The sequence below is a fragment of the Salvelinus alpinus genome, chromosome 3 (genome assembly GCF_045679555.1).
Source record: "Salvelinus alpinus chromosome 3, SLU_Salpinus.1, whole genome shotgun sequence".
NCBI classification, from domain to species: Eukaryota; Metazoa; Chordata; class Actinopteri; order Salmoniformes; family Salmonidae; genus Salvelinus; species Salvelinus alpinus.
In genome coordinates, this window is record NC_092088.1 from 87,629,552 (window position 1) to 87,656,887 (window position 27,336).

At 44.8% G+C, this 27,336-nt stretch overlaps 1 protein-coding gene across 1 annotated transcript in view; it reads left to right on the forward strand.

The window, feature by feature from the left end:
- Nucleotides 1-27,336, forward strand: part of LOC139571488 (protein sidekick-2-like) — a 659,762-nt gene that overhangs the window by 467,590 nt on the left and 164,836 nt on the right. Inside the window, exon 3 of the mRNA XM_071394417.1 lies at nucleotides 25,822-25,928. Coding sequence (XP_071250518.1) covers nucleotides 25,822-25,928 — 107 coding nt within the window. The remainder of the gene's footprint in view (nucleotides 1-25,821; nucleotides 25,929-27,336) is intronic.

Here is a 27,336-nt window from a genome sequence, read left to right on the forward strand (position 1 = left end):
CGGTGTCAGGGGAAGGACCAAAACATTTGGAAAAACTCCAGCCACCCTAGTCATACACGGCAAGCGGTCCTGGTCTAGGGCCTAAATGCTCCTTAACAGCTTCTTTTCCAAGCAATTAGACTGCTAAAAAGTTAATCGAATGGCTAACCGGACTATTTGCATTGAGCCCCTTTTTTACTATGCTGCTACTCGCTGCTTTATTATATATACATTATCACTTTACCCCTGCTTACATCTACAGTGCATTCGGAAAGTTTTCAGACCCCTTGACTTTTTCCACAGCCTTATTCTAAAATCAGTTAAATTATATTTTGTGTAATCAATCAACACACAATAACCCATAATGACAAAGTGAAAACAGGTTTTTAGAAATTTTTGCAAATGTATTCGAAATAAAAACCATAAATTCCTTATTTACATAAGTATTCAGACCCTTTGCTATGAGAGTCGAAATTGAGCTCAGCTGGATCCTGTTTCCATTGATCATCCTTGAGATGTTTCTACAACTTGTGGACTTGTGGTAAATTCAATTGATTGGACATGATTTGGAAAGGCACACACCTGTTTATTTAAGGTCCCACAGTTGACGGTGCATGTCTGAGCAAAAACCAAGCCATGAGGTCGAAGGAATTGTCCATACAGCTCCGAGACAAGATTGTGTTGAGGTACAGATCTGTGGAAGGGTACCAAAAAAAAGGGGTGGGGGGGATGTGACCAAGAACCCGATGGTGAACCTCGGCAAGACGGAGCTGCTCTTCCTCCCGGGGAAGGACTGCCCGTTCCATGATCTTGCCATCACGCTTGACAACTCCATTGTGTCCTCCTCCCAGAGCGCTAAGAACCTTGGCGTGATCCTGGACAACACCCTGTCGTTCTCAACCAACATCAAGGCGGTGACCCGTTCCTGTAGGTTCATGCTCTACAACATTCGCAGAGTACGACCCTGCCTCACACAGGAAGCGGCGCAGGTCCTAATCCAGGCACTTGTCATCTCCCGTCTGGATTACTGCAACTCGCTGTTGGCTGGGCTCCCTGCCTGTGCGATTAAACCCCTACAACTCATCCAGAACGCCGCAGCCCGTCTGGTCTTCAACCTTCCCAAGTTCTCTCACGTCACCCCGCTCCTCCGCTCTCTCCACTGGCTTCCAGTTGAAGCTCGCATCCGCTACAAGACCATGGTGCTTGCCTACGGAGCTGTGAGGGGAACGGCACCTCCGTACCTTCAGGCTCTGATCAGGCCCTACACCCAAACAAGGGCACTGCGTTCATCCACCTCTGGCCTGCTCGCCTCCCTACCTCTGAGGAAGTACAGCTCCCGCTCAGCCCAGTCAAAACTGTTCGCTGCTCTGGCACCCCAATGGTGGAACAAACTCCCCCACGACGCCAGGTCAGCGGAATCAATCACCACCTTCCGGAGACACCTGAAACCCCACCTCTTTAAGGAATACCTAGGATAGGATAAAGTAATCCTTCTAACCCCCCCCCCCCCCCTTAGAGTTAGATGCACTATTGTAAAGTGGTTGTTCCACTGGACATCATAAGGTGAATGCACCAACTTGTAAGTCGCTCTGGATAAGAGCGTCTGCTAAATGACTTAAATGTAAATGTAAATGTAATGTAAATGTCAGTCTTACGGAGCTCTAGAGTTCCTCTGTGGAGATGGGAGAACCTTCTGGAAGGACAACCATCTCTACAAGCACTCCGCCAATCATGCCTTAATGGTCAAGTGACCATCCCTACGGTGATGCATGGTGGTGGCAGCATTATGCTGTGGGAATGTTTTTAAGTGGCAGGGACTGAGAGATTAGTCAGGATCGAGGTAAAGATGAATGGAGCAAAGTACAGAGAGATCCTTGATGAAAACTTGCTCCAGAGCGCTCAGGACCTCAGACTGGGGTGAAGGTTCACCTTCCAACAGGACAACGACCCTAAGCACACAGCCAAGACAACGCAGGAGTAGCATCGGGGCAAGTCTCTGAATGGCCTTGAATGGCCCAGCCAGAGCACGGACTTAAACCAGATCTAAGATCTCTGGAGAAACCTGAAAATAACTGCAGCGACGCTCCCCATCCAACCTGACAGAGCTTGAGGGGATCTGCAGAGCAGAATGGAAGAAACTCCCCAAATACTGATGTGCCAAGCTTGTAGCATCATACTCAAGAAGACTCAAATCTGTATTCACTACCAAAGTTGTTTCAACAAAGTACTGAGTAAAGGGTCTGAAAACTTATGTAAATGTACCAGTTTTCTATTGTTAATACATAAAAAAAACTCAAAAAACCTATTTTTAATTGTCCTTATGTGGTATTGTGTGTAGATTGAATCAATTGTTTGGCTGTAACATAATAAAAATATGTAAAAAGTCAAGGGGTCTGAATACTTTCTGAATGCACCGTACATACAGTATTACCTCAATTACCTCTGCTAACATGTACCCTGTTACGAACCGGCTCGTAGCCTATAACAAAGAGGGAGACAACGCAGTGAAAGGTGTATTTATCCCCGGGACACACCCAAGCCGAGGTGTGTCCTATTTCACTGATGACCCTCCCCAGCACCCACCGACATCCTATTAAGGAAATAAGAGCAAAGAGAAAGAAATGGGGTAGCTCGGTGGTTTCGGCAGACAGAGTGGGAATGTCGTCACAACCCCCCACATTGACTTGGTGGTTTTGGCAGACAGAGTGGGAGTGTCGTCACAACCCCCCACATTGACTTGGTGGTTTCGGCAGACAGAGTGGGAGTGTCGTCACAACCCCCCACATTGACTTGGTGGTTTCGGCAGACAGAGTGGGAGTGTCGTCACAACCCCCCACATTGACTTGGTGGTTTCGGCAGACAGAGTGGGAGTGTCGTCACAACCCCCCACATTGAGTTGGTGGTTTCGGCAGACAGAGTGGGAGTGTCGTCACAACCCCCCACATTGACTTGGTGGTTTCGGCAGACAGAGTGGGAGTGTCGTCACAACCCCCCACATTGACTTGGTGGTTTCGGCAGACAGAGTGGGAGTGTCGTCACAACCCCCACATTGACTTGGTGGTTTCGGCAGACAGAGTGGGAGTGTCGTCACAACCCCCCACATTGACTTGGTGGTTTTGGCAGACAGAGTGGGAGTGTCGTCACAACCCCCCACATTGACTTGGTGGTTTTGGCAGAAAGAGTGGGAGTGTCGTCACAACCCCCCACATTGAGTTGGGGGTTTTGGCAGACAGAGTGAGAGGGTCGTCACAACCCCCACATTGACTTGGTGGTTTTGGCAGACAGAGTGGGAGTGTCGTCACAACCCCCCACATTGAGTTGGTGGTTTTGGCAGACAGAGTGGGAGTGTCGTCACAACCCCCCACATTGACTTGGTGGTTTTGGCAGACAGAGTGGGAGTGTCGTCACAACCCCCACATTGACTTGGTGGTTTTGGCAGACAGAGTGGGAGTGTCGTCACAACCCCCCACATTGACTTGGTGGTTTTGGCAGACAGAGTGGGAGTGTCGTCACAACTCCTCACATTGACTTGGTGGTTTTGGCAGACAGAGTGGGAGTGTCGTCACAACCCCCCACATTGACTTGGTGGTTTTGGCAGACAGAGTGGGAGTGTCGTCACAACCCCTCACATTGACTTGGTGGTTTTGGCAGAAAGAGTGGGAGTGTCGTCACAACCCCCCACATTGACTTGGTGGTTTTGGCAGACAGAGTGGGAGTGTCGTCACAACCCCTCACATTGACTTGGTGGTTTTGGCAGACAGAGTGGGAGTGTCGTCACAACCCCCCACATTGACTTGGTGGTTTTGGCAGACAGAGTGGGAGTGTCGTCACAACCCCCCACATTGACTCTGTGGTTGTGGCAGACAGAGTGAGAGGGTCGTCACAACTCCGCACATTGACTCCGTGGTTTCCCTATCATATTTTTCATACTATTTGCACTTTGTTCCAACATTGCCGATAATATAACATTTGAAATGTCTGTATTTTTCTACTGTTCATTTCTGATTGTTTATTTCCCTTTTGTTTCTTGTCTATTTCACTTGCTTTAGAAATGTAAACAAATTGTCCCATACTAATAGAGCCGTTTGAATTGAGAGAGACAGAGAGAGGGGGAGAGAGAGAGAGAGAGAGAGAAGGGGGGTGGGAGAGAGATGGGGGAGAGAGAGAGGGAAAGAAAGGAAGAGAGGGGGGAGTTAAATGGGAGATCTTAATCATGTGGAAAGCATTGGTCTGATCTCTGGATAAGGTGTGTGTGTGTGTGTGTGTGTGTGTGTGTGTGTGTGTGTGTGTGTGTGTGTGTGTGTGTGTGTGTGTGTGTGTGTGTGTGTGTGTGTGTGTGTGTGTGTGTGTGTGTGTGTGTGTGTGTGTGTGTGTGTGTGTGTGTGTGTGTGTGTGCTCGTACGGAGGTGTAAATGGAATGTCGAGGCGATGAGAGACAATGAGCTGACACAAACATGTCTGTCACACCCCAAACTGGACTGAGTGTGTGTGTTCAGTGTTGTCTCTATTGTTGATGGAGCTGCTGCTTGCTGTTCTCTACCTTCCCTCAGGAAGATAAGAAATCAGACAGAAACCACACAACAGGATCAGTCAGGGCATCAGGACCAATAAACAGACAGACAACACAACAGTATCAGTCAGGGCATCAAGACCAATGTGTGTAGTGGTCCCCCATCCCTCATGATGTCCTCCCCTGTGGCAGGTGAGTGTAGTGGTCCCCCATCCATCCCTCATGATGTCCTCCCCAGCTATGTCTACTCAGACAAGGGGCGGGAGTGTGTGTCTATTTGTCAATAACAGCTGTTGCGCGATGTCTAATATTAAATACGTCTCAAGATATTGCTTTCCTGAGGTAGAGTACCTCATGATAAGCTGTAGACCACACTATCTACTATCTATATCATTCGTAGCCGTCTGTTTGTCACCACAAACCAACGCTGGCACTAAGACCGCACTCAACGAGCTCAACGAGCTCAACGAACTGAAAATGATTCATGATTATTATTTGACCATGCTTGTCACTTATGAACATTTTGAACATCTTGGCATAGTTCTGTTATAATCTCCACCCAGCACAGCCAGAAGAGGACTGGCCACCCCTCATAGCCTGGTTCCTCTCTAGGTTTCTTCCTAGGTTTTGGCCTTTCTAGGGAGTTTTTCCTAGCCACCGTGCTTCTACACCTGCATTGCTTGCTGTTTGGGGTTTTAGGCTGGGTGTCTGTACAGCACTTCGAGATATTAGCTGATGTACGAAGGGCTATATAAAATAAACTTGATTTGATTTGATTTGATTTGTATAAGGCCATAAGCAAACAAGAAAATGATCATCCAGAAGTGGCGCTCCTAGTGGCCGGGGAATTTAGTGCAGGCAAACTTAAATCCGTTTGACTTCATTTCTACCAGCATGTCACATGTGCAATCAGAGGAGAAAGAAACTCTAGACCATCTTTACTCCACACACAGAGGCACATACAAAGCTCTCCCTTGCCCTCCATTTGGCAAATCTGACCATAACTCTATCCTCCTGATTCCTGCTTACAAGCAAAACTAAAGCAGGAAGTATCAGTGACTCGTTAAATATGGAAGTGGTCAAATGACGCAGACGCTACGCTACAGGGCTGTTTTTCTAGCACAGACCGGAATATGTTCTGAGATTCAACCAATGGCATTGAGAAGTATTCCACCTCAATCACCGGCTTCATCAATAATTGGATCGACAACGTTGTCCAAACAGTGACCGTACGTACATATCCCAACCAGAAGCCATGGATTGATTACAGGCAACATCCGCACCGAGCTAAAGGCTAGAGCTACCGCTTTCAAGGAGCGGGACACTAATCTGGACGCTTATATTGAATTTCGCTACGCCCTCATATGAACAATCAACCAGGCAAAGCGTCAATACAGGACTAACATTGAATCCTACTACACCGGCTCTGGTGCACATCGGATGTGGCAGGGCTTGCAAACTATTACGGACAAGAAAGGGAAACCCAGCCACAAGCTGCACAGTGACGCGAGTCTACCAGAAGAGCTAAATACCTTTTATGCTCGCTTTCGAGGCAAGCAACACTGAAGCGTGCATGAAAACACCAGCTGTTCCGGACAACTGTGTGATCACACTCTCCGTAGCCGATGTAAGCAAGACATTTAAACAGGTAAACATTCACAAAGCCGCGAGGCCAGACAGATTACAATAACGTGTATTCAAAGCATGCTCGGAGCAACTGGCAAGTGTCTTCACTGACATTTTCGACCTCTCCCTGAACGAGTCTGTAATACCTACATATTTCAAGCAGACCACCATAGTCCCTGTGCCCAAGAAAGTAAAGGTAACCTGCCTAAATTATTACCACCCCATAGCACTCACATCGGTAGCCATGAAGTGCTTTGAAACGCTGGTCATGGCTCACATCAACACCAGCACTCCACACTGATGGGGGAATACTGTTCATGGACTACAGCTCAGCGTTCAACACCATAGTGCCCTCAAAGCTCATCACTAACCTAAAGACCCTGGGACAGAACACCTTCCGCTGAAACTGGATCCTGGACTTCCTGACGGGCCGCCCCTAGGTGGTAAGGGTAGGTAACAACACATCTGCCACGCTGATCCTGAACATGGGAGCCATGATAGCCAGGAAGAGTAGCTGCTGCCTTGGTAACAGCTAATGGGAACCCATAATAAACCCCAGGAAAAGTAGCTGCTGCCTTGGCAACAGCTAATGGGAATCCATAATAAACCCCAGGAAGAGTAGCTGCTGCCTTGGCAAAAGCTATTGGGAATCCATAATAAACCCCAGGAAGAGTAGCTGCTGCCTTGGTAACAGCTAATGGGAATCCATAATACACCCCAGGAAGAGTGGCTGCTGCCTTGGCAACAGCTAATGGGAATCCATAATAAACCCCAGGAAGAGTAGCTGCTGCCTTGGCAAAAGCTATTGGGAATCCATAATAAACCCCAGGAAGAGTAGCTGCTGCCTTGGTAACAGCTAATGGGAATCCATAATACACCCCAGGAAGAGTGGCTGCTGCCTTGGCAACAGCTAATGGGAATCCATAATAAACCCCAGGAAGAGTGGCTGCTGCCTTGGCAACAGCTAATGGGAATCCATAATAAACCCCAGGAAGAGTGGCTGCTGCCTTGGCAACAGCTAATGGGAATCCATAATAAACCCCAGGAAGAGTAGCTGCTGCCTTGGCAACAGCTAATGGGAATCCATAATAAACCCCAGGAAGAGTAGCTGCTGCCTTGGCAACAGCTAATGGGAATCCATAATAAACCCCAGGAAGAGTAGCTGCTGCCTTGGCAACAGCTAATGGGAATCCATAATAAACCCCAGGAAGAGTAGCTGCTGCCTTGGCAACAGCTAATGGGAATCCATAATAAACCCCAGGAAGAGTAGCTGCTGCCTTGGCAACAGCTAATGGGAATCCATAATAAACCCCAGGAAGAGTGGCTGCTGCCTTGGCAACAGCTAATGGGAATCCATAATAAACCCCAGGAAGAGTAGCTGCTGCTTTGGCAACAGCTAATGGGTATCCATAATAAATACAAATACAGAACAAACACCATTGTAAATACAACCCATTTTTATGTTTATTTATTTTCCCTTTTTTACTTGAACTTTTTCCACATCGTTACAACACTGTATATAGACGTAATATTACATTTTAAATGTCCCTATTCTTTTGGAACATTTGTTAGTGTAATGTTTACTGTTAATTTTTTTTTTTTTTCACTTTCGTTTATTATCAATTTCACTTGCTTTGGCAAATTAAACATATGTTTCCCATGCCAATAAAGCCCTTTGAATTGAATTGAGAGAGAGAGAGATAGAGAGGGAGGGAGAGAGAGAGGAAACTCTGGTTAAAGTCACCCTGAAGGTTCAGGCTCAAGACTAAGGACTGAAATCTCCACAGGTGTCCTCAAGGTCAGACTGTGGAGCACAAACACCACCTCACAGCTTTCTTACCTCCCTCCCCCCTCTCTCTCTAAATCTCTCTGCATCGTTCCAGAGGATTCTCTGATTCAATCCTCTCCCTTACCAGTTACTCAAGTTAAAATCAAATCAAATCAAATCAAATTGTATTTGTCACATACACATGGTTAGCAGATGTTAATGCGAGTGTAGCGAAATGCTTGTGCCTCTAGTTCCGACAATGCAGTAATAACCAACAAGTAATCTAACCTAACAATTCCACAACTACTACCTTATACACACAAGTGTAAAGGGATAAAGAATATGTACATAAAGATAGATGAATGAGTGATGGTACAGAACGGCATAGGCAAGATGCAGTAGATGGTATAGAGTACAGTATATACATATGAGATGAGTAATGTAGGGTATGTAAACATAAAGTGGCATAGTTTAAAGTGGCTAGTGATACATGTATTACATAAAGATGGCAAGATGCAGTAGATGATATAGAGTACAGTATATACATATACATATGAGATGAGTAATGTAGGGTATGTAAACATTATATTAAGTGGCATTGTTTAAAGTGGCTAGTGGTACATTTTTACATAATTTCTGTCAATTCCCATTATTAAAGTGGCTGGAGTTGAGTCAGTATGTTGGCAGCGGCCGCTAAATGTTAGTGGTGGCTGTTTAACTGTCTGATGGCCTTGAGATAGAAGCTGTTTTTCAGTCTCTCGGTCCCTGCTTTGATGCACCTGTACTGACCTCGCCTTCTGGATGATAGCGGGGTGAACAGGCAGTGGCTTGGGTGGTTGTTGTCCTTGATGATCTTTATGGCCTTCCTGTGACATCGGGTGGTGTAGGTGTCCTGGAGGGCAGGTAGTTTGCCCCCGGTGATGCGTTGTGCAGACCTCACTACCCTCTGGAGAGCCTTACGGCATCCAAGTTAATGCTTCCGTAGCATGTTGCTCTACGTATATGCAAAACACCCATTCTGTTTACTAGCGCTAGCTGCCAAGACACGTGTCTTGTTTGACCTGGCAAACAAACGAGAAGAAGTGTCGCTAACGCCATTAGCTTACCACTAGCTTAGCTCCTAATTAGTCCGTCAACATTAATAGACACCAGAAGTAATTTAGTCCAGTTGCTCTGTGCTCCGTGCTAACCCCAGCACTAATATGGTTTGATACCTCATTACGGACTGGTTATTACATCCCTCTCTGGCTCCTCCCACCCCTTATCCCCTCATCACACTATCGACCCGGGCCCCTGTCAATCAATGTTTCCTCCTCTCCTCCTCTCCCTCCCTCGTTCAGTCCCTCCCTCCTCCTTGCCCTCTGTCGACCTCTCTTTAGTTTCTTACAGTACCTGCTCAGCCGTGCAATCTGAATGTCTCCCTGCTGCCTTTGTTACAGTAAATTATATAATAATGGGGTAACAGTGAATACGGAATAACAAAAATGCTGTTTCCTGACGATGAATTATTATGAATTATTATTGAAAATATATCAAGATGAGCGGAGTTGACAATGTTTCTCCTTGCATTATTTTCAACCATATTAGAGGCGGAGGTCCAAGGTCCCTTTCCTCGTACCTGCTTCTCCATTGAATTGAGAATCAACCGTGGTGCATCCAAAAATCACAAGAACATGTAGAAAAACGGTTGTGAATGAAGCACAGAAACACAGTGGACACAGAAACACAGCAGTCAATAGGGTTATTCTATGCTGTTCATTGACTACAGCTCAGCATTCAACACCATAGTACCCTCCAAGCTCATCATCAAGCTGGAGTCCCTGGGCCTCAACCCCACCCTGTGCAATTGGGTCCTGGACTTTTCTCACGGGCCGCCACCTGGTGGTGAAGGTAGGGAACAGCATCTCCACCTCGCTGACCCTCAACACTGGGGCCCATCAAGGGTGCATGCTCAGCCCCCTCCTGTACTCCCTGTTCACCCACGAATGCGTGGCCATGCACACCTCCAACTCAATCATCAAGATTGTAGAAGACACAACAGTAGTGGGCTTGATTACCAACAACGATGAGACTCGGAGTGTGGTGTCAGGAAAATATCCTCTCACTCAATGTAAACAAAACAAAGGAGATGATCGTGGACTTCAGGAAACAGCAGAGGGAGCAGCCCCCTATCCACCCCGAAGGGACAGTAGTGGAGAAAGTGGACAGTTTTAAGGTCCTAGGCGTACACATCAACGACAAACTGAAATGGTCCACCCACACAGACAGTGTGGTGAAGTTGGCGCAACAGCACCTCTTCAACATCAGGAGGCTGAATAAATGTGTCTTGTCACCCAAAACCCTGACTAACTTTTACAGATCCACAATCAAGAGCATCCTGTCGGGCTGTATCACAGCCTGGTACGGCAACTGCTTGTCCCTCAACTGCAAGGCTCTCCAGAGGGTGGTGCGGTCTGCACAATGCATCACTGGGGGCAAACTACCTGCCTTCCATGACACCAATAGCACCCAATGTCACAGGAAGGCAAAAAAGATCATCAAAGACAACAACCATCTGAGACACTGACTGTTCACACTGCTACCATCCAGACGGCGAGGTCAGTACAGGTGCATCAAAGCTGGGACCGAGAGACTGAAGAACAGCTTCTATCTCAATGCCATCAGACTGCTAAACAGCAATCACTAACTCAGAGAGGCTGCTGTCTACATGGAGACCCAATCACTGGCCACTTTAACAAATGGATCACTAGTCACTTTAAACAATGCCACTTTAAATAATGCCACTTTAATAATGTTTCCATATCTTACATTACTCATATCATATTTATATACTGTATTTTAAACCATCTATTGCACTTTGCCTATGCCGCTCGGCCATCGCTCATCCGTATATTTATATGTACATATTCTCATTCACCCCTTTTAGATGTGTGTGTATTAGGTAGTTGCTAGGGAATTGTTAGATTACTTGTTAGATATTACTGCACTGTAGGAACCAGAAGCACAAGCATTTCGCTACACTCGCATTAACATCTGCTAACCATGTGTATGTGACAAATAACATTTGATTTGATTTGATGATTTGATTTGATTTGATGAATGTGACAAACTGGTCCTCTTCTATAGCCAGTTCCAGGCAGACCTTGGTCCCTTTCTTTCACCAGATGATGTGTGTCTGGCTGGCCTGTTTGTCGTCTTTCCCTCTCTCCTCCTCCTCTCCTCTCTCTCTCGCTGTCTCTCTCTTTCTCCATTTCTTGCTTTCTCTCCTATCACACTCTCTCTCTATCTTGCTCTCTCTCTCTTGCTCTCTCTCTCTTTCTCGCTCTTTTTCTCTCCTTATCCCCTCTGTCTGGGCAGATCTCTTTACCTTCCCCACTCCATTGATGCTTTTTAAAGCATCAAGATCGAAACTCCAAACTATCCTCCTCTATACTCCCTTGCGTCCCCTCCCTCCCATAATCCCTCTCTGTCTCGCTCCTCTTTTCTCCGCAGCATTGATCCGCAGGGTCAGGGAGTGCTTTCCCACTACAGTAATTTGAAGCTCAAGGTCTCCAGGTTATGTTACTTTATATCTAACTTTCGGATCGCAGACAGGAACCGCTAAGTATATAAAAGGTTAACTGTAAAGAAAAATGGGTTAATTTACTGGAGCTCTTTACAGAGCCAGAGGTCAGATCATAACTTTAAGGTAATATAATCACTTTTAACTCAGTATTAACTGGATGTTACTAGATACAAATTAAAAGTTATGACAAGTCATCAGGGCAGAACAAAATCGTTTTGAAGACTTAAAAAGAAATTAGGCCAGGAGGCTGTTACATGCTTCTGAAGATGGGTCTGTTACGTGCTTCTGAAATACCAGAGCTAAACATACATTGTGAACAGCTCCCCTATTGTTGACAATGTGTAACTTCAGCCTTGCTCAGAGAAGAGAGTTGCAGTACCACCAGTACCCTGATTGTCGACATGAAAGTCCCTTTTTTCTGTTAGACCTTCTCAAACTAAGAGTTTGTGTGGGAAAATGAATATACCAGACACTACCTCACTGTAGGACAGAAAGTAGTGAAATATAATAGACCAAAGGAAAGAGATGTCCCTTTGGTGTAGTGGAGTCTGGCTCCCTGACCAAAGACCCAGGCATTGTGTTTCATTCCAGTGTCAAACACATCAAGGGATTTTTACCTTTTATTAATCATCACAGAGAGTCTTTCTCTGCATTTCTCCTTTTATGGTAATTTCCTTGTGTGATATCCCCCTCCTTGATTGCAGACATGTTACTCTCTGCAGCCAGACTCAGAGAGCATGACGACTTACGAAGTGTTAGTGTCCTATCGTTACGTTGACAAAATTACTCCATCCTGCTTAGGTATGGTATTGAATATGATGTGTTAGGCTGTCCCCACATGGGACGGAATAGGTACTGCAGCTCCATGGGGCGTACAGTGAACTCAAGGTCATAGGGAGGGTGTGGGTGGGCTGTTGACTGGTGGATGTGTACATAACACCTGCATTGCTGATGTTGCTGTTGTCATCTCTCTAGGGTCTGCTTCAGTAAAACACTCTGGAATAGATGGGGTGAGCTGTATTTTGTATTTTCAAAATACTTTTGTATCCCATTTCTTTATAATGGTTCACAATTTTGTGGCACCCTTTCACCCTACATTAATATCAGAAGTCTGATGGCACTATGGTGTGATAAGAGAGTGTGCTAAATGAACTAAATATAAATGTAAACTACCGGTCAAAAGTTTTAGAACGCATACTCATTCAAGGGTTTTTCTTTATTTTGACTATTTTCTACATTGAGGAACAATAGTTAAGACATCAAAACTATGAAATAACACATATGGAATCACAAATCTAAATATATTTAATATTTGAAATTCTTCAAATAGCCACCCTTTGCCTTAATGACAGCTTTGCACACTCATGGCATGATCTCAACCAGCTTCAGCTGGAATGCTTTTCCAGCAGTCTTGAATGATTTCCCACATATGCTGAGCACTTGTTGGCTGCTTTTTCTTCACTCTGCGGTCGGACTCATCCCAAACCATCTCAATTGGGTTGAGGTCGGGGGATTGTGGAGGCCAGGTCATCTGATGCATCACTCTCCTTTTTGGTAAAATAGCCCTTACACAGCCTGGAGGTGTGTTGGGTCATTGTTCTGTTGAAAAACAAATAACAGTCCCACTAAGCGCAAACCAGAGTCATGGCATGTCGCTGCAGAAGGCTGTGGTAGCCATGGTGGTTAAGTGTGCCTTGAATTCTAAATAAATCAGTGACAATGTCACCAGCAAAGCACCCCCACACCATAACACATTCTCCTCCATGCTTTACGGTGGGAAATACACATGTGGAGTTCATCCGTTCACCCACACCGCGTTTCACAAAGACACAGCGGTTGGATCCAAAACTTTCCAATTTGGACTCCAGACCAAAGGACAAATTTCCACCGATCTAACGTCCATTGCTCATGTTTCTTGGCCCAAACAAGTGTCTTCTTATTATCGGTGTCCTTTAGTAGTGGTTTCTTTGCAGCAATTCGTGAATGAAGGCCTGATTCATACAGTCTCCTCTGAACAGTTGATGTTGAGATGTGTCTGTTACTTGAACTCTGTGAAGCATTTATTTGGGCTGCAATTTCTGAGGCTGGTAACTATAATGAACTTATCCTCTGGAACAGAGGTAACTCTGGGTCTTCCATTCCTGTTGTGGTCCTCATGAGAGCCAGTTTCATCATAGCGCTTGATGGGTTTTGCGACTGCACTTGAAGAAACTTTCCAAGTTCTTGAAATGTTCTATATTGACTGACCTTCTTGTCTTAAAGTAATGATGGACTGTCATTTCTCTTTGCTTATTTGAGCTGTTATTGCCATAATATGTACTTTGTACATTTTTTACCAAATAGGCTATCTTCTGTTTACCCCCCACCTTGTCACAACACAACTGATTAAGAAGGAAAGACATTCCGCAAATTAACTTTTAAGAAGGCACACCTGCCATTGAAATGCATTCCAGGTGACTACCTCATGAAGCTTGTTGAGAGAATGCCAAGAATGTGCAAATCTGTCATCAAGGCAAAGGGTGGCTAATTGAAGAAACTCAAATATAAAATTGATTTTGATTTGTTTAACACTTTTTTGGTTGCTACATGATTCCATGTGTTATTTCTTAGTTTTGATGTCTTCACTATTATTCTACAATTTAAAAAATAGTAAAAATAAAGAAAAACATTTGAATGATTAGTTGTTCTAGAACTTTTGACCGGTAGTGTATATGTAAAAATGAACAGTTACAAAGCATGCTGAGTTTTGTTCTATTGAGTGCCACCCCTGAAACAAGGCCAATAATAATACCCAGTGTGCTTTGCAATTCATTTTGGTCAGTTAATGTTCATTTAGCATCAGGGCCATTTTCAGACCTTTTGGGAGGCATGTGAATAAAATAAAAAAATGGCAACTCCCACCAAAAAATGTATGCAACCGCACTCACAGACTAGCTGAGCAGCTTTTAGAAGAAGAGGTGAAGCAGACCAATCTGATGAGGAAAGTACTCAGCTAAACTATTTTAAACTGGAATGAATGCTGCTCTTATAAACAATGACCAACACATTTCCAGTCAACATAAAAGATCGTAAGAAATACTGTAGCCTACCATGACTATATCCAACCTAACTCTCTTTGTTCACCCTATCAAGTTGTCCCACTGGTTTTAAAACTTTTTATTTTAGTATTTTTTCTTTACCCTCCTTTTTCTCCACAATTACGTTCTTGTCTGATCGCTGCAGCTCCCCAACGGGCTCGGGAGAGGCAAAGGCCAAGTCATGCACATGCGAACATGCACCCACAATTGCTGAGCAAATGTAGCCTTTCGTTACAGCCATAAACAGTGATGAGTTTTCAAAACTCAAGATAGGCTACAGAAATAAACTGCGTTTTACACCTGTATTTGCAGCTGAAAGTCATTCATGTTAGCAGCCAATATCCGCTAGGGATGGATACATCATGTCACTTGTCTGGAGTCCAGAGCGAGCAACATGATACAGGCTAGGCTACTTGGAGGTTGCAGGATCAGATGGAAAGCATGTTCTGTCTGCAAAGCTCTATCATTTTGGAGGGCAGCCTTCCTGCAGAGTGCTCATTGCTAGCCAGGGAGCCACGTTTTTCCTCAAAAATATTGTAATAAATTCCCCAGAATAGGTTACATCTCCATCCCATAATATTGACGGTCGTGCGATGTTACAACTGCTTATCTTTAAACATATAGCCAGTATCCTCCCACTGGGCACAGATGTCAATTTAATGTCTCTTCCAAGTTGGTTCAACATAATTTCATTGAAATGACATGGAAACAACATTGATTCAACCAGTTTGCACCCAAACATGCCTATCTGAAATATGAAAATGATCAATCAAATCACCAGGTAGCCTGTTGTTCTGGTAAAGATAAATCAGTAGTCGATTGCTAAACTGTTTTTTAAATGGATAATAAACATAGACTTTTCTGTTTGTGCCAGGCAAAACTGGAGGATATTAAACAAGTTCTTTCTGGTCACTAATCTGGATATGCGGGCCAGCCAATGATGATGACTGGTCATTGGTCAACAATCAAGAAGCACATATTTTTGGTTCTGAAACATATTTAAGAATTTAACGACGACTTGCGGACAGTGGGTTCAGAACAGCAAGGACAAAAAATCTATAAATCAAAAATATTTTTATGAGGAAATTATACCACCACCGAAAAAGGCACTTTGGAGACTGTAAGGAGCATGTGCTCTACACAGGAGCCCAATCTATGCAAGTGCCTGTTTAGCAGACACTCTTAACCAGAGTGACTTCAGGGTATTCAACAAAGGTAGATAAACAACATATCACAGCTATAGCAAGTAAAATGTTTTTTTAACCGTTTCTGAGAATGTTGTTGCTGTATGTTGTTGCTCTACTTGCAAATACAGTGATCCCTCGCCACTTCGCGGTTCACTTATCGCGGATTCGCTATTTCGCGGATTTTCATAATGCATTTTTTTTTTTTTTTTGGTGCATTGTGCTCTGCATTCTGATTCGCTAAAAACTCACTCCCGCTTCTTGTATCAAAACATGCTACGAATTGTGCTATCATTTTGTCGTCTCGTGCAGTTATGTGTACGTACATAAAACAGCTTGGCAAATTTACATTAAGTTGGCCAAATTATCTTGTAATTTCGAACATCTCCTAAACCCATAATGTCGACGAAACGGCCTACACGTGAGTCACTGTATTTGTATACATGTAATAGTTGCTAATTGTAAAAAAAAAAAAAGTTTTCTATTTCGCGGATTTCACTTATCGCGGGTCATTTTCGGAACGTAACCCCCGCGATAAACGAGGGATTACTGTATACAGTATTTCAGAGTTTTAAAATACAAAATGCATGCATTTTAATGAATACATTTCGAAATACATGTATTTTATTGAGTGCATTTCAAAATACATGTATTTTAATAAATGCATTTCAAAATAAATTGTATATTTTTGTTAATTTTTAAATCAAACTTTATTTGTCACATGCGCCGAATACAATTGTAGACCTTACCGTGAAATGCTTAGTGCAGTTCAAGAAGAGTTAAGAAAATATTTTCCATAGAAAAAAAAGAAAAGAAACATGAATAAAATAACAATAAAGAGGTAATATACAGGAGGTACTAGTACAGAGTCAGTGTGCGGGGGTACAGGTTAGTTAAGATAATTTGTACATGTACGTAGGGGTGAAGTGACTATGCAAAGATAAAACACAGCGAGTAGCAGCAGTGAACAAAACAAGTGTGGGGGGGGGGGGTCAATGTAAAAAGTCTAGTGTATTGTTGATACTCCAGTCATGTGGGGGTATTGTTGATACTCCAGTCATGTGGGGGTATTGTTGATACTCCAGTCATGTGGGGGTATTGTTGATACTCCAGTCATGTGGGGGTATTGTTGATACTCCAGTCATGTGGGGGTATTGTTGATACTCCAGTCATGTGGGGGTATTGTTGATACTCCAGTCATGTGGGGGTATTGTTGATACTCCAGTCATGTGGGGGTATTGTTGATACTCCAGTCATGTGGGGGTATTGTTGATACTCCAGTCATGTGGGGGTATTGTTGATACTCCAGTCATGTGGGGGTATTGTTGATACTCCAGTCATGTGGGGGTATTGTAGGTACTCCAGTCATGGGGGGGTATTGTAGGTACTCCAGTAATGGGGGGGTATTGTAGATACACCAGTCATGGGGGATATTATAGGTACTCCAGTTATGGGGGGGTATTGTGGGTACTCCAGTCATGGGGTGATATTATAGGTACTCCAGTCATTGGGGGTATTGTAGGTACTCCAATCATGTGAGGGTATTGTAGGTACTCCACTCGTGTGGGGGTATTGTAGGTACTTCAGTCATGTGCGGGTATTGTAGGTACTCCATTCATGTGAATGTATTGTAGGTACTCAAGTCATGTGGGGGTATTGGAGGTACTCCAGTCATGGGGTGGTATTGTAGGATCTCCAGTCATGTGGGGCTATTTTAGGTGATACAGTCATGTGGGGGTATTGTTTGTACTCCAATCATGTGGGGGTATTGTAGGTACTCAACTCATGTGGGGTTGTTGTAGGTACTGCTGTCTTGTGGGGGTTTTGTAGGTACTCCAGTCATGTTGGGGTATTGTTGTTTTTACAGTCATGTGGGGGTATTGTAGGTACTCCAGTCATGCGGGGTTATTGTAGTTGCTCCAATCATGTGGGTGTATTGTAGTTGCTCCAATCATGTGGGTGTATTGTAGTTGCTCCAATCATGTGGGTGTATTGTAGTTGCTGCAGTCATGTTTGGGGTAATGTTGATGAAACAGTCAATTGGAGATATTGTAGGTACTCCAGTCGTGGGCGGGGGGGGGGGGGGGGGGGGGTTGTAGGTACTCCAGTCATGTGAGGTTATTGTAGGTACTCCAATCATGTGGGGGTATTGTAGTTACTCCAGTCATGTGGGGGTTTTGTAGTTGCTCCAATCATGTGGGGGTATTGTAGTTACTCCAGTCATGTGGGTGTAGTGTAGTTGCTCCAGTCATGTTTGGGGTATTGTTGATGATACAGTAAATTGTAGGTACTCAACTCATGTGGGGGTATTGTAGGTACTCCAATCATGTTGGGTTATTGTAGAAGATACAGTCATGTGTGGGTATTGTAGGTTCAGCTGTCATGTGGGGGCATGGTAGGTGTTCCAGTCATGCGGGGGTATTGTAGGTTATCCAGTCATGGGCGGGAGGGGGTATTGTAGGTACTCCACTCATGTGCGGGTATTGTAGGTACTCCAGTCATCTGGGGGTATTAAAGGTACTCCAGTCATGTGGGGGTATTGTAGGTCCTCCAGTCATGTGGGGGTATTAAAGGTACTCCAGTCATGTGGGGGTATTAAAGGTACTCCAGTCATGTGGGGGTATTAAAGGTACTCCAGTCATGTGGGGGTATTGTAGGTCCTCCAGTCACGTTGGGGTATTAAAGGTACTCCAGTCATGTGGGGGTATTGTAGGTCCTCCAGTCACGTGGGGGTATTGTAGGTGATACACTCTTATGAGGGTATTGTAGGTACTCTGGTCAGGTGGGGGAGTTGTAGGTGATACAGACATGTGGGAGTATTGCAGGTGATACAGTCATTTGTGTGTATTGTAGGTTCTCCAGTCATGAGGGAGTATTGTAGGTTCTCCAGTCATGAGGAGGTATTGTAGTTACTATTGTCATGTGGATGTATTGTAGGTACTCTAGACATGGAGGGGTATTGTAGGTACTCCAGTCTTGGGGGGGTAATGTAGGTACTCCTGTCTTGTGGGGGTATTGTAGTTGTTTCAGTCATGTGTGGGGTATAGTTGATGATAGAGCCAATTTGAGTTATTGTAGGTACTCCAGTCATGTGGGGGTATTGTAGTTACTCCAGTCATGTGGGGGTTTTGTAGTTGCTCCAATCATGTGGGGGTATTGTAGTTACTCCAGTCATGTGGGTGTAGTGTAGTTGCTCCAGTCATGAGGGAGTATTGTAGGTTCTCCAGTCATGAGGAGGTATTGTAGTTACTATTGTCATGTGGATGTATTGTAGGTACTCTAGACATGGAGGGGTATTGTAGGTACTCCAGTCTTGGGGGGGTAATGTAGGTACTCCTGTCTTGTGGGGGTATTGTAGTTGTTTCAGTCATGTGTGGGGTATAGTTGATGATACAGCCAATTTGAGTTATTGTAGGTACTCCAGTCATGTGGGGGTATTGTAGGTACTCCAATCATCTGAGGGTATTGTAGGTACTCCAATCATCTGAGGGTATTGTAGTTGCTCCAGTCATGTGGGGGTAATTCAGGTTCTCCAGTCATGTGGTGGTATTTTAGGTACTCCAGTCATGTGGGAGCATTGTTGTTGCTCCAATCATGTGGGTGTATTGTAGTTGCTTGAGTCGTGTGTAATTCAGGTTCTCCAGTCATGTGGTGGTATTGTAGGTACTCCAGTCATGTAGGGGTATTGTAGGTACTCCAATCACGTGGGGGTATTGTAGATGATACAATAACGTGGGGGTATTGTAGGTGATACAGTCATGTGGGGTATTGTAGGTGATACAGTCATGTGGGGTATTGTAGGTACTCCAGTCATGTGGGGTATTGTAGGTACTCCAGTCATGTGGGGTATTGTAGGTACTCCAGGCATGTGGGGGTATTGTAAGTGATACAGTCATGTGGGGTATTGTAGGTACTCCAATCATGTGGGGGTATTGTAGTTACTCCAGTCATGTGGGGGTTTTGTAGTTGCTCCAATCATGTGGGGGTATTGTAGTTACTCCAGTCATGTGGGTGTAGTGTAGTTGCTCCAGTCATGTTTGGGGTACTGTTGATGATACAGTAAATTGTAGGTACTCAACTCATGTGGGGGTATTGTAGGTACTCCAATCATGTTGGGTTATTGTAGAAGATACAGTCATGTGTGGGTATTGTAGGTTCAGCTGTCATGTGGGGGCATGGTAGGTGTTCCAGTCATGTGGGGGTATTGTAGGTTATCCAGTCATGGGCGGGAGGGGGTATTGTAGGTACTCCACTCATGTGCGGGTATTGTAGGTACTCCAGTCATCTGGGGGTATTAAAGGTACTCCAGTCATGTGGGGGTATTGTAGGTCCTCCAGTCATGTGGGGGTATTAAAGGTACTCCAGTCATGTGGGGGTATTAAAGGTACTCCAGTCATGTGGGGGTATTGTAGGTACTCCAGTCATGTGGGGGTATTAAAGGTACTCCAGTCATGTGGGGGTATTGTAGGTCCTCCAGTCACGTTGGGGTATTAAAGGTACTCCAGTCATGTGGGGGTATTGTAGGTCCTCCAGTCACGTGGGGGTATTGTAGGTGATACACTCTTATGAGGGTATTGTAGGTACTCTGGTCAGGTGGGGGAGTTGTAGGTGATACAGACATGTGGGAGTATTGCAGGTGATACAGTCATTTGTGTGTATTGTAGGTTCTCCAGTCATGAGGGAGTATTGTAGGTTCTCCAGTCATGTGGGGGTTTTGTAGTTGCTCCAATCATGTGGGGGTATTGTAGTTACTCCAGTCATGTGGGGGGTTTGTAGTTGCTCCAATCATGTGGGGGTATTGTAGTTACTCCAGTCATGTGGGTGTAGTGTAGTTGCTCCAGTCATGAGGGAGTATTGTAGGTTCTCCAGTCATGAGGAGGTATTGTAGTTACTATTGTCATGTGGATGTATTGTAGGTACTCTAGACATGGAGGGGTATTGTAGGTACTCCAGTCTTGGGGGGGTAATGTAGGTACTCCTGTCTTGTGGGGGTATTGTAGTTGTTTCAGTCATGTGTGGGGTATAGTTGATGATACAGCCAATTTGAGTTATTGTAGGTACTCCAGTCATGTGGGGGTATTGTAGGTACTCCAATCATCTGAGGGTATTGTAGGTACTCCAATCATCTGAGGGTATTGTAGTTGCTCCAGTCATGTGGGGGTAATTCAGGTTCTCCAGTCATGTGGTGGTATTTTAGGTACTCCAGTCATGTGGGAGCATTGTTGTTGCTCCAATCATGTGGGTGTATTGTAGTTGCTTGAGTCGTGTGTGGGGTATGGTTGATGATACAGTCAATTGGATGTATTGTAGGTACTCCAGTCATGTAGGGGTATTGTAGGTACTCCAATCACGTGGGGGTATTGTAGATGATACAATAACGTGGGGGTATTGTAGGTGATACAGTCATGTGGGGTATTGTAGGTGATACAGTCATGTGGGGTATTGTAGGTACTCCAGTCATGTGGGGTATTGTAGGTACTCCAGTCATGTGGGGTATTGTAGGTACTCCAGGCATGTGGGGGTATTGTAAGTGATACAGTCATGTGGGGTATTGTAGGTACTCCTCCAGGTACTCCAGGCATGTGGGGGTATTGTAAGTGATACAGTCATGTGGGGTATTGTAGGTGATACAGTCATGTGGGGTATTGTAGGTGATACATTCATGTGGGGTATTGTAGGTACTCCAGGCATGTGGGGGTATTGTAGGTGATACAGTCATGTGGGGTATTGTAGGTACTCCAGGCATGTGGGGGTATTGTAGGTACTCCAGTCATGTGGAGGTATTTTAGGTACTCCAGTCATGTGGAAGTGTTGTAGGTACTCAAGTCATATGGGGGTATTGTAGGTACTCCAGTCATGTGGGGGTATTGTAGGTACTCCAGTCATGTGGAGGTATTGTAGGTACTACAGTCATGTGGAGGTATTGTAGGTACTCCAGTCATGTGGAGGTATTTTAGGTACTACAGTCATGTGGAGGTATTGTGGGTACTACAGTCATGTGGAGGTATTGTAGGTACTCCAGTCATGTGGAGGTATTTTAGGTACTACAGTCATGTGGAGGTATTGTAGGTACTCCAGTCATGTGGAGGTATTTTAGGTACTCCAGTCATGTGAGGGTATTGTAGGTACTCTGGTCAGGTGGGGGTATTTTGTAGGTGTACTCTGGTCAGGTGGGGGTATTGTAGGTGAAACAGACATGTGGGAGTATTGCAGTTGATACAGTCATTTGGGGTGTTGAAGGTGATACAGTCATTTGGGGGTATTGTAGGTTATCCAGTCATGTGGGGGTATTAAATGTACTCCAGTCATGTGAGGGTATTGTAGGTACTCCAGTCTTAGGATGGTATTGTAGGTACTCCAGTTATGAGGGGGTATTGTAGTAGATACAATAATGTGGGGGTATTGTAGGTACTGCAGTCATGTGGGGTTATTGTAGGTAATACAGTCATGTGGGTGTATTGTAGGTACTCCAGTCATTTGGGGGTATTGTAGGTGATACAGTCATGTGGGGGTATTGTAGGTTCTCCAGTCATGAGGGGGTATTGTAGGTGATACAGTAATGTGGGGGTATTGTAGGTTCTACAGTCATGTGGGGGTATTGTAGGTTCTACAGTCATGTGGGGGTATTGTAGGTTCTACAGTCATGTGGGGGTATTGTAGGTACTCCAGTCATGTGGGGGTATTGTAGGTGATACAGTCATGTGGGGGTATTGTAGGTTCTCCAGTCATGAAGGGCTATTGTAGGTGATACAGTCATGTGGGGGTATTGTAGGTTCTACAGTCATGTGGGGGTATTGTAGGTTCTACAGTCATGTGGGGGTATTGTAGGTACTCCAGTCACATGGGGGTATTGTAGGTGATACAGTCATGTGGGGGTATTGTAGGTGATACAGTAATGTGGGGGTATTGTAGGTTCTACAGTCATGTGGGGGTATTGTAGGTTCTCCAGTCATGAGGGGTATTGTAGGTGATACAGTCATTTGGGGGTATTGTAGGTTTTTCAGTCATGAGGGGGTATTGTAGGTGATACAGTCATGTGGGGGTACTGTAGGTGATACAGTCATGTGGGGGTACTGTAGGTACTCCAATCATGTGAGGGTATTGTAGGTACTCCAGTCATGTGGGTCTATTGTAGGTACTCCAGTCATGTGGGGGTATTGTAGGTACTCCAGTCATGTGGGGGTATTGAAGGTACTCCAGTCATGTGGGGGTATTGAAGGTACTCCAGTTATGGGTGTTATTGTAGGTACTTCAGTCATAAGGCGGGTATTGAAGGTACTCAAGTAATGTGGGGGTATTAAAGGTTCTCCAGTAACGTGGGGGTATTGAAGGTACTCCAGTTATGGGTGTTATTGTAGGTACTTCAGTCATAAGGCGGGTATTGAAGGTACTCAAGTAATGTGGGGGTATTAAAGGTTCTCCAGTAACGTGGGGGTGTTGTAGGTTCTCCAGTAATTTGTTGGTATTATAGGTTCTCCAGTAACGTGGGGGTATTATAGGTACTCCAGTCATGGGGGGGGGGGGGGATATTATAGGTACTCCAGTTATGGGTGTTATTGTAGGTACTTCAGTCATAAGGCGGGTATTGTAGGTACTCCAGTCATGTGGGGGTATTGTTGGTACTCCAGTCATGTGGGGGAATTGTTGTTGCTCCAGTCATGTGGTGGAATTGTTGTTGCTCCAGTCATGTACAGGTATTGTAGGTACTCAAGTCATGGAGGGGTACTATATTTGCTCAATTCATGTAGGGGTATTGTAGGTTCAGCTGTCATGTGGGGGTATCGTAGGTTCTCCAGTCAATTGGGGCAATTGTAGGTTCTCCAGTCATGTGGGGGTATTGTATGTACTCCAGTCATTTGTGGGTATTGTTGTTGCTCCAATCATGTGGGTGTATTGTAGTTGCTCGAGTCATGTGTGGGGTATTTTTGATGATACAGTCAATTGGAGGTTTTGTAGGTACTCCAGTCATGTAGGGGTATTTTAGGTACTCCAGTGTCGTGGGGGTATTGTAGATGATACATTCATCTGTGGGTTTTGTAAGTACTCCAGTCATGTGTGGGTATTGTAGGTTCTCCAGTCATATGGGGCTATTGTAGGTGATACAGTCATGTAGGAGTATGTTGGGTTATTGTAGGCACTCCAGTCACGTTGGTGTATTCTAGGTACTCCAGTCATGTGGGTCTATTGTAGGTACGCCAGTCATGTGGAAGTGTTGTAGTTACTCCAGTCACGTGGGGGTATTGTTGGTGCTCCAATCATGTGGGGCTATTGTAGGTTCTCCAGTCATATGGGGCTATTGTAGGTTCTCCAGTCATATAGGGGTATTGTAGGTGATACAGTCAGGTGGGGATGTTGTAGGTACTCCAGTCATGTGGGGGTTATTTTAGGTACTCCAGTCATGTGGAAGTGTTGTAGTTACTCCAGTCACGTGGGGGTATTGTTGGTGCTCCAATCATGTTGGGCTATTGTAGGTTCTCCAGTCATGTGGGGCTATTGTAGGTTCTCCAGTCATATAGGGGTATTGTAGATACACCAGTCATGTGGGGGAATTGTAGGTACTCCAGTCATGTGGGGGTATTGTAGGTACTCCAGTCATGTGGGGGTATTGTTGGTGCTCCAGTCAAGTGGGGGCATTGTAGGTACGCCTGTCATGTGGGTCTATTGTAGGTACTCCAGTCATGTGGGGTTATTGTAGGTACTCCAGTCATGTGGATGTTTTTTTAGGTGACACTGTCATGTGGGTGTATTGTAGGTACGCCAGTCATGGTGGGGTATTGTGGGTACTCCAGTCATGTGGGGGAATTGTAGTTACTCCAGTCATGTGGGGGTTTTGTAGGTACTACAGTCATGTGGGGGTATTGTTGGTGCTCCAGTCATGTGGATGTTTTGTAGTTGCTCCAGTCATGTAGGGTTATTGTAGGTACTCAAGTCATGTGGGTCTATTGTAGGTACGCCTGTCATGTGGATGTTTTGTTGGTTCTCAAGTCATGTGGGTCTATTGTAGGTACGCCAGCCATGTGGGGTTATTGTAGGTACGCCATTCATGTGGGGTTATTGTAGGTACTCCAGTCATGTGGATGTTTTGTTGGTTCTCAAGTCATGTGGGTCTATTGTAGGTACGCCTGTCATGTGGGGGTATTGTAGGTACTCCAGTCATGTGGGTGTTTTTTAGGTGACAATGTCATGTGGGTGTATTGTAGGTACTCCAGTCATGTGGGGGTATTGTAGGTGCTCCAGTCATGTGGGTGTATTGTAGGTACACCATTCATGTGGGGGTATTGTAGTTGCTCCAGTCATGTGGGTGTATTGTAGTTGCTTCAGTCATGTGGGGGTATTGTTGATGATACAGTCAGTTGGATGTATTGTAGGTACTCCAGTCGTGGAGGGAGATTGTAGGTACTCCAGTCGTGGAGGGATATTGTAGGTACTCCAGTCGTGGAGGGATATTGTAGGTACTCCAGTCGTGGAGGGATATTGTAGGTATTGTAGGTACTCCAGTCGTGTTTTTCTTTTCACCTTTATTTAACCAGGTAGGCTAGTTGAGAACAAGTTCTCATTTACAACTGCGACCTGGCCAAGATAAAGCATAGCAATTCGACACATGCATCAACACAGAGTTACACATGGAATAAACAAAACATACAGTCAATAATACAGTAGAAAATAAGTCTATATACAATGTGAGCAAATGAGGTGAGATAAGGGAGGTAAAGGCAAAAAAAGGCCATGGTGGCGAAGTAAATACAATACAACAAGTAAAACACTGGAATGGTAGATTTGCAGTGGAAGAATATGCAAAGTAGAAATAGATATAATGGGGTGCAAAGGAGCAAAATAAATAAATAAATACAGTAGGGGAAGAGGTAGTTGTTTGGGCTAAATTATAGATAGGCTATGTACAGCTGCAGTAATCTGTGAGGTGAGGTATTTAAGTTACTCCAGTCATTTGGGGGTATTGTGTGTTTAGACAAATAGATGTCGCTTAAAGCGTACTTCATTTTGATTGATGTATGTATTGTGCGTGTTTCAATAGTCTAATGTGTGTGTATCGTATGTGTTCCAGATATCTAATATGTGTGTGTGAATGTGTGTAATATGTGTGTGTTTTGCAGGTACTTGATTCCCTCCCTGGACCGTTCCCATGCTGGCTTCTACCAATGTATCATCAGGAACCGTGTAGGAGCATTACTACAGAGGAGGACTGAAGTGCAGGTTGCATGTAAGTGACTGTGACTGTGTGTGGCAGTCAATTCAGGAAGTCAACTAAATTGACAATTCAATAATCAATTACTTTTCAATAAACTGAAAAGTAGAATATATTATTTGAAAGTTTGAAAATGTTTTATTCAAATCACTTCCTGAATTGGCATGTTTTTTGTGTTTTGCGTGCAAGTGCGTGGGTCTGTGTGCGTTCATGCAAGTGTTTGTGTGTGTGTGTGTGTGTGTACACGTGCCTGTGTGTGTGTGTGTGTGTGTGTGTGTGTGTGTGTGTGTGTGTGTGTGTGTGTGTGTGTGTGTGTGTGTGTGTGTGTGTGTGTGTGTGTGTGTGTGTGTGTGTGTGTGTGTGTGTGTGTGTGTGTGTGTGTGTGTGTGTGTGTGTGTGTGTGTGTGTGTGTGCGCGCGTGCACAGTGTTACAGAGTATCCAGACAGGTTCCCTTTGCTAGGAGCTGTGGGAGAGTGTGCCAGCTTCATCTGGGGAGGAAATATCTACCTGCATCTCATTTACTGAGCCTATGACCCTCCGGACAGCTGTTCCACTCGACCCTCTCATTAGATGGATTATGTTGTGCTGTGGTTTTTATATGACTGCCACTTATTTTATTCCCTTATTTGACAACAACATCTGTTAATCTCTGGTTGAACCGCAGAGTAAAAAAAAAAAAAGATTTAAAAAAAAATCTAGTACTCCCCTCCCTTGTACTACCCTTCTAGTACAGCCATCCCTAGTACTCTGTAGTATTCCCATCCCCAGTACTCCCTAGTACTCTCATCCCTAGTCCTCCCTCGTACTTTCCTCCCTAGACTCCTCTCCCTAGCACTCCCTAGTACTGGAGGCATTCAGTTGTACAGCTGACTAGGTATCCCCCTTTCCCTTTTTTCTCTTACTCTCATCCCTAGTACTCCCTAATACTATCCTCCCTAGTACTCCCTAGTACCCTCCTCTCTAGTATTTCACTCATTAGTACTACGTGGTACTCCCCTCCCTAAAACCACCCTCCCTAGTATTCCCTAGTATTCTGCTCCCTAGTATTCCCCTCCCTAGTACTCCCCTCCCTAGTACTCCCATCCCTGGTAATATCATCCCTAGTACTCCCAAGTACCCCCATCCCTAGTACTCTCCTCCCTAGTATTCCCTAGTACTCCCTTCCCTAGTACTCCCCTCCATAGTACTCCCTAGTACATCCCTTCCCTTAGTACTATCCTCTCTAGTACTGCCCTCCCTAGTACTCACCTCCCTAGTACTCCCTAGTTCTCTCCTCCCTAGTACCCTCCTCCCTAGTACTCCCTAGTACTGTCCCCACTAGTTATCTCCTCCATTGTTAATCCCTCCCTAGTATGCCCTAGTTCTCTCCTCCCTTGTACCCCAGTGCCTAGTACACCCTCACTAGTATTCCCATCCCTAGTA